The sequence below is a fragment of the Rasamsonia emersonii genome (assembly GCF_000968595.1).
Source record: "Rasamsonia emersonii CBS 393.64 chromosome Unknown ctg1118621762148, whole genome shotgun sequence".
In the NCBI taxonomy this organism is placed as follows: Eukaryota; Fungi; Ascomycota; class Eurotiomycetes; order Eurotiales; family Trichocomaceae; genus Rasamsonia; species Rasamsonia emersonii.
In genome coordinates this window covers 135,504-143,030 of record NW_013562625.1, presented here as the reverse complement: position 1 = coordinate 143,030, position 7,527 = coordinate 135,504, and the positions used below count along the sequence as shown (strand labels likewise).

Below are 7,527 nucleotides of genomic sequence, written 5' to 3'. Positions count from 1 at the left end.
GGTGGAGTAGTGGATTCATCGCGTTTGGCAAGAAGGACATTTGCCATTTCTCGTACGGTTGCAACTCGGGGGGGCTTTCCTCGCTCATCCATGGATAGTATCCACTGGGTAAGAGTTATTTCTTCAGTAACAGACAGTTTTCGATTCCTTTCCTGCGCATGCTCTCGCGTCGTACGGCCTTTCAATCGATCGTGTAATGTGGAATGGGGAACATCATATAACACAGAAGCTTTTCGCAGACTTGAGACTTGGCCCTTCTTATATGCTTGAAGAGCCAAAAGAATCTTTCCTTCCTGATTGGAAGCTTGTGGGAGTCTTGAGGTAGGCATTTTTGTTGATGGGAGTGGAGGCGCGTAAGCGTGGTGAGAAGTGTCCGACTAGGTCATTTGTCCGACTAGGTTATAGATTACGTTATTAGAATTATATTAGGATTATGTCATAATTGATTGTAGACACGTGATTCATTCTCAGTTTTGCTCCTGCCGGATTCGGATAGCGATGACTGGGCGGGTGACAGTCCCTGATGCCTCCGTTTTTGGAAATGCAGAATCACCGGAAACACAAGAATTGACTCAACCAGAATGTTCTTCGTTAACCAACTTTCTCCTTACACAGTGACATGGATGGAATATCTTAAACGTATCCGTATGTAGACTGGACTTGAAACCTGTAGAATTCTCGTGCCACCGGATGAACGGACCTGTGTCACAAGGCTGATTGCCCTTGGATGACTCTTCAGCAGGTCTGTTTCCCTTTAAACCCCCGAGTCTCTAACTCGCTCAGTACTTCCTAAACTCTCATCTAACTGATTCGATCTTCAGTATTCAACTCATATTCGACATGAATTCCATCATGCAGTCGATTTACGTCCTCGTGTCTATCCTATCAGCCACCAGGCTGACATACGCCGCTCCACTCGAGGTCCGCAGTGACCAGACATTCTTCTTCACGTTGTACGTTTACCCCTAAAGTACTATGACTCTGACCTGACTCTGCAGTGGTAACTCGTACACCTCCACTGGCTTCGATCCGCTGCTCACGCAGCCTTCTGCCACGAACCCAATGGGCAATCCGCCTCTTGGTAAGCATGTCCAGACCGTCCCTGAGATACCTGTTTTCTAACCGTTATCCAGGCCAGGGGACATCCTCTGGAGGAATCAATTGGGTCGGCTATCTCACCACCGTCTTCAACGCCAGTCTCGTGCTCAACTACGATCTGGCTGTCAGCGGCGCCTGCATCAACAATTCCATCGTCAAGGCGCCCGTCCGCGACCTAGTCTCACAGGTGGAATCGACCTTCGAGCCCAACTATGCGGAGAAGCCTGCCTCGACTCCGTGGACGGCTGAAAACGCCGTCTTTGCATTTTGGATCGGGATTAACGAGTGAGTATGTGCTCACAGGCGGATGACGTTTTCTGATCAGTCCAACCTGCAGCATTGGACATTCCTACCAAACTGTGGATCCTGATACAACAGTGCCGCTCCTATTGGATAGCTATTTCGATCTTGTCCAGCAGGTGTATGAAAAAGGTGCTCGACAGTTTTTGTTTCTCACCGTTCCGCCAACAACGAAATCGCCATTGATCGTGTCGCGAGGCTCGACAGACGCCCATGCCGCGTATGTCAGCACGTACAATCTGGAATTGACACTCAGGACCGAAATTTTCAAGGAAACCAATTCTGACGTAAGTAATAATACGGTCCTGGAATAGAACACAGACTCATTTCACATAGGTGACTGTCGTCCTATACGACGCGTGGGACTTTATGACAAAAGTCCTGGATAATCCTCAGGACTATGGCTTCCAGAATGCCACCTGCATTGGAGAGGGATGTGTCTGGTGGAACGCCTATCATCCCACATCGGCCTTCCACAAGCTGATGGCCAACGACATGGCGCCGAAGCTGAAGGCGTTTTGGAGTGGGTGGTGATGCATCCACGTGACGGCCGCAACGAAGCCATCTGCTCCCCGCATTTGCGTAGTAACATGTATGTAGCATGTAGCATGATATGAATCACGAGTCATGATGGGTCACTTCATTACAGCACATACAATGTGCTATCAACGCAGACGAGATAGATGTAAATGAATCGTGGCCAGACTGGAAGCTAGGAGCTAGAACTCTCCTCAACTAGTGGAAAAGTTCTTCTTACCACTGCAGTCACCAGCCCAGCCCAGCGCAGCCAGCTCAACCAATCACATCATACTCTGAGGGGCAGATATCAATCCTTTGTTTCTCTTCCTGGCAACGAACGCGGGGGGTAAAATGGTGGAGCGGTTAGGTCTGCACCTGCAGCAGGACTGGTAAACAGACTGTCAAGCAAAAAAAAAAAAACAAAAACACCCCGCGTTCGATCCCTCTGGGTTCTAAAAACATGAAAATCCCAGTTACCTAACAAGATCCGTGGGGGTGCTGCGGGAGGGACGGCACCCCTTATCAGAAGCTTTTTTTTTCCTTTTCTTTTTTTTATTGCCTTTTAGGGAATTTCATCGTCCTCCATCTTTCAGTGTACTTGCCTATAAACACAACAGAAAAAGTGCATATGGTGCAGTGGTTGATGTCTTGATTCTCTTCCAAGTCCTATGGGTTGTGCCCTAATCAGGACTAGCGTATATGAGTGCTTCTATGTGCTACTTCCAATCTTTTGAACCTCACTCTTACACACCTGTCTTTCCTCTTTGTTCTGCAAACAACAATATTATGCTACCTTGTCAGACATACCCTTCATGAGGTATCCTCGAGAATCAGGATTATTTATTGCCCTGCCGTCTCTGAGTCTGGTCTGCATCTTCCATCGGTGTCGGGCTTATCGGATGCCGATATAAACTAGCGATTGGAGTTCGCCGGCCCTATTTTCATGCGAGTGACGGCCAAAGACAGCGCCATTATCAATATTGACATGAGTACCCCTGTCGCTTTTTTTATCGCAATGATAGGCTCCGTCGATGATATCAAACCTGGTCCAGAAGCAGGGCTTTTTTTTGACAGCTCAAATCAGTTGCAGTTCCGCTGGTCCGTCCATGCAGTCAGTCCATGTAACAATGGACCCCGGCTCTTTTCCATCCAGCCATCGAGCAAAATATCACGTCTTTGAATCTGGACTGGACGTCTTTTTTATCTACCCCGCAAATATATTACGCAGTGGGCCGATGATCTACCTACGTCGGCGTCGGAACTGGGCGATCCCGCGCGAGAAACGGCCGAAAGTCCGTTTCTTTTCTCCGGCCGTTGGATGTACGGAGCATTTTACAGCAATTGTTTTTCTGCGTCAGTCGGGAAATGAATTGATCGTGCCGAGAAATTGCACCGATTAGTCGCCTTCAGTGACATGTTTTCAATATATAATTCATGTTGGACACGGCTCCTGAACAGAACAAAATTGAATTGAATGTAATGTGCAACATCAAACCAACTACGCTACGCAAGCATGGATTCGTTCTTCGAATACCTCTCGCCGGTCATCCTGTTCGGCTGCCTCGTTGCTTTTGTTCTGTTGGTAAGTGAGATCCAATTCTCCTAAGCTGCCTTCTGACGAAGAAAAGCACTTTCGACCGTTCAATCGCCCTCTCTCCGCCATTCCTGGACCTCAACACTCCAAGTGGACAGGTCTGGTTGTTACTTACTACTGGCTCATTGGCAAAAGATCTACCTACGTCCACTCTCTCCATCAAAAATACGGTCAGTACAGTCTCATCCAGAGAGAATGATAGCTGAGTATGCCCAGGACCAATCGTCCGTGTCAGCCCCGATGAGGTGCACATCTGCGACATCGACGCAGCGAGGGAGATCCACAAGGTTGGAGGGCGGTTCTTGAAGTCGGAGTGGTACAAAAAACTTATACCGCGGGGCGTGGAGAACGTCTTCAGCACTACCGACTACAAATTCCACGCTCTTCGCCGTCGTATCCTATCGGCCCCGATGGCTGACGCGTCTCTGAAGCACTTTGAGCCTCTCATTACTGATCGAATCCGCTTGACCATCTCCAGGATGGAGGAAGAATCGAAGATTCGCGGTGCGGCGGATGTGTTCAAGTGGTGGACATTTATGACGACTGATGTCATTGGCGAGTTGAGCTTTGGCGAGTCATTTCGCATGGTAGAATACGGCAAGGTTTGTAATATCACCTTATGCCGCTCTGCTCCTGCTGACCTGTGTAGAAAAACCAGTACGTCTTAGATCTGGAATCGGTCATCTCCTTGCAACCAATCCGAACAACCTTTCCATTCCTCGTCAAACTCTCCGAGTTTGTGCCCATCCCTATATTCCGCAGAGCCGCAGAGGCCGGATGGAGACTCGCCAGCTATAGTGAGCAGTCCATGGCGCGGTATCGGAAGATGCTCGCTGTTGATCCGAAACCGACTCTGCTGACGAAGCTGTTCGATGCGGGAGAGGAGGGGTTGTCAGACCCAGAGATCAGAGACGAGGCGCAGGGCTATATCGTCGCCGGCAGCGACACCACGGCCGTGACGTTGACCTACCTGGTGTATTCCGTGTGTCGCGATGAGAAGATCAGAAATCGACTCGTCGACGAGGTCGCATCTCTCCCGGAGGGCTTCACGGAGAAAGATGCCCGAGAGCTGCCCTATCTCGAGCAGGTCATCAACGAGACCCTCCGCTTGTATTCTGCAATTCCGGCTGCTTTGCCTCGCGAGGTTCCTCCTGAAGGGGCTCATTTGGCGGGATATCAACTCCCGGGCGGAGTGACGGTGTCGACCCAGGCTTATAGTTTCCATCGCGACCAGACGATCTTTCCAGAGCCGGAGAAGTGAGAACTCTCTTCACATTATATTTCTTTCAGTTTTTGATCATTCCACCTTCTAGACCATAAACCTAAGCTGATTTTATCAGATTCGACCCTTCGCGATGGGCTTCCCCGACCATGGAGATGAGACACGCCTTCATGCCGTTTGGGGCTGGTTCCCGCAGTAAGCATTACCTAAATATTACCGCCAGGTACATCTTATAGGAGACATTCTAACAAAACGAATTTAACAGTCTGCCTGGGAATGCATCTCGCGCGAATCGAACTGCGTCTGGGCGCCGCATTCTTCTTTCGAGCCTTCCCCAATGCCAGAATATCCGCTAAGGAGGGGATGAGCGAGGATGACATGAAGCAGAAGATTTTCTTTTTGATGGCTCCTAAGGGACATCGATGTTTGATTGAAGTTGATTAGACTGCAGGATGGACTTAGGTTGTTGCTATTATACCATGCTAAACCATTTTCCTACGAGTTATGATGACCTAGTTTCTGACAGAGTACAGATTGTACCATTGATATGTCATGATGAAATGTCCTCTCACGTCGTTGAATGAATTGACTTTGGAAGGGAATGGTATTTACAAGCCTAATTTGCTTCACACTGTCTTAACAACACCTTTCATTAGATACATGGACAAGATTTATCGTCCTTCTATCACGAGACTCTTCTAGTCAAAAAAATGCATCACCTCGGGCCAGTGCGAGCTGTTGCCATAGGCCGGCCCGCCAAAAGTCAGATAGCCATACGAAGCCGTGCCCGTCTGTCGCACGATCTGCTCCCTGTCGCCAAAGACAAACACCGTCTGCATGCCCATGATCATATGCTGCAGGATGTGGCAGTGCATCATCCACACTCCGGCGTCGTCGACCCGCAGCCGCCACGCCCGCCAGCTCGCGTTGCCCCCCGGCGTCGTCTTCTCGCGGTACCGGTACAGCATCGTCGTGTCGCGCTGCATGGGCGAGCTGCCATTCAGCCGCGCCTCGTTGGCGACAGGGTCGTACGTGCCCTCTCCGCCGCCGAGGTCGAAGAAATGCCGCCCGTGCGCGTGGATCGGGTGCGTCTCGACGTTGCCGCTCGTCGTCGAGCCCTGGTTCTGCCACACGATCTCCAGCACCTCGCCCATCTTGGCCGGGAACGTGCGCGTGACGGCGTCGAAGCCGCCGTTGGCCAGGGCGCGCTCGTACGCTGCGTCCAGGTCGTATCGGCCGGAGTAGATGTCGATCAGGTACGGCGACTTGGGGACATTCTCGGTCCAGGGGTATCCGTTCTCGACCCAGACGATGCCCTCGCTGACGGTCTGATGCACGTTGATGACGATCCGCCGCGTGATCTCCGACAGAGACGGGAAGTCTGGCGCCGGACACAGCGGACGCAGCTGGTCGTCCAGCCATCCGTTCGTCGTCGACGCGACGGGCAGAGGAGGCGTGCTCGGGGCCGTCATGAGATCAACGTCTGCACCGGGATACCGCAGAACGGCGTACGCGGTGCGAACGGCAGGACGGTCGAGCGTCACGAGCTGGATATAAAAGTATCCCTTGCCCTGGCCCTTGCTCTGGGCCAGCTCGCTTTCGGTCTTTGTGCGAAGCAGCGCGCTGAATCGCTGCCCGCTGCCGATCTGGATGTAGCTGGTAGGCACTGGCTGGGTGTACTGGCCGTCTGCTTCGATAATCTCCATCTCGTGGCCCTCGATCTCCAGGCGCAGGAACGAGAGGGCCGTACTACCGATGAAGCGCAGACGATACGTCTTGCCGGGCTCGACGTCGATGGCCGCCATGGAGCAGGAGCTGCCGCCACCTCTGTTGCTGCTGCTGCTGCTGATCGGTAAACCCTGACCATTAACAAGCAGCGCATCCGGCTCACCACTCCAAGTGAAGTTTTTCCCCGTAAGCCCCTCCTCAATATCACGATCCGTCCTGTGAAAGAAATCGCCAAGAGCAATGATCCTCTCTTCATCGTACGAGTAGGGTGCCGGAGAAGAAGGAGCGGCTTCGTCGACAATCAGCGCGCCCGCAGCAGAGACAGCCTGAAAGCCAACACGCGAGTGATAGAAATACGTCCCCGCGTAGCCAACGTCCGGACGGACTTCGTAGTCGAAGAAGTACCCCGGAGGAATAGGCCATTGCGAGGCGAGGGGTGTGCCGTCAGAGAAGGGGGCGACCACCATGCTGAGGCCATGCCAGTGCTAGCGTAGTCGAGAAAAGAAAATTAGCAATGCAGATATACTAATATATGAGGATAGGTAGGATAGGATACTACCATAGTAACGTTCTCAACCTCCATATCATTGTGCACCCTTATCCACGTGGTCCGGCCTTCTTGCAGTCTCAGCTCTGGTCCCGGAGAGGACCCATTGATCAGAACAGAGTAGCGGTCGTGGCATGCTTGGGTGTAGTTCTCTGCTGTTATCCGCAGGACGATGTCGGGGGTGAAGGACTCGTCGTGGATGTGGACGTGGACTGCGACGATGACGGCGGGGAGGTTTGAAAGTAGGTATAGAAGGAGATATGTAGTGATATGTTGCCAGGTAAGTGCTATGCCCATGGTGGGATGATATATATGTACTTTGGCCAGTAAGAGAAGTACCAGCCCTTGACTTATTTTATATTATATAGTATTGTATTTATAGACAAAGAATATGCAATCATACATATTCATATAGAAGTATAGGTACTCCGCACCCTCATTAGCTGAAACAAGAAGCATTTTGAGAATCTTCATCTTCAGCTCGAGTGGGTCTCGACTACTTGCTGGAATATGTATATA

At 51.2% G+C, this 7,527-nt stretch overlaps 3 protein-coding genes across 3 annotated transcripts; 2 read left to right on the top strand and 1 right to left on the bottom strand.

Annotated features, from left to right (window-relative positions):
* Positions 1–840: 840 nt before the first annotated feature.
* On the top strand, positions 841–1,932 carry T310_9526 (Uncharacterized protein; the record flags this gene model as incomplete). The annotated part of the gene is made up of 5 exons (XM_013468070.1): positions 841–953; positions 999–1,081; positions 1,134–1,383; positions 1,436–1,685; positions 1,735–1,932. 5 exons carry the CDS (start codon positions 841–843, stop codon positions 1,930–1,932), a joined length of 894 nt encoding a protein of 297 aa, XP_013323524.1.
* A 1,498-nt stretch (positions 1,933–3,430) lies between these two features.
* On the top strand, positions 3,431–5,177 carry T310_9525 (Uncharacterized protein; the record flags this gene model as incomplete). The annotated part of the gene is made up of 6 exons (XM_013468069.1): positions 3,431–3,499; positions 3,546–3,681; positions 3,728–4,113; positions 4,161–4,768; positions 4,852–4,928; positions 4,999–5,177. 6 exons carry the CDS (start codon positions 3,431–3,433, stop codon positions 5,175–5,177), a joined length of 1,455 nt encoding a protein of 484 aa, XP_013323523.1.
* Positions 5,178–5,431: 254 nt separating this feature from the next.
* T310_9524 (laccase) lies at positions 5,432–7,305 on the bottom strand (the record flags this gene model as incomplete). Its single annotated transcript, XM_013468068.1, has 2 exons — positions 5,432–6,946; positions 7,021–7,305. 2 exons carry the CDS (start codon positions 7,303–7,305, stop codon positions 5,432–5,434), a joined length of 1,800 nt encoding a protein of 599 aa, XP_013323522.1.
* Between the last annotated feature and the right edge of the window lie 222 nt (positions 7,306–7,527).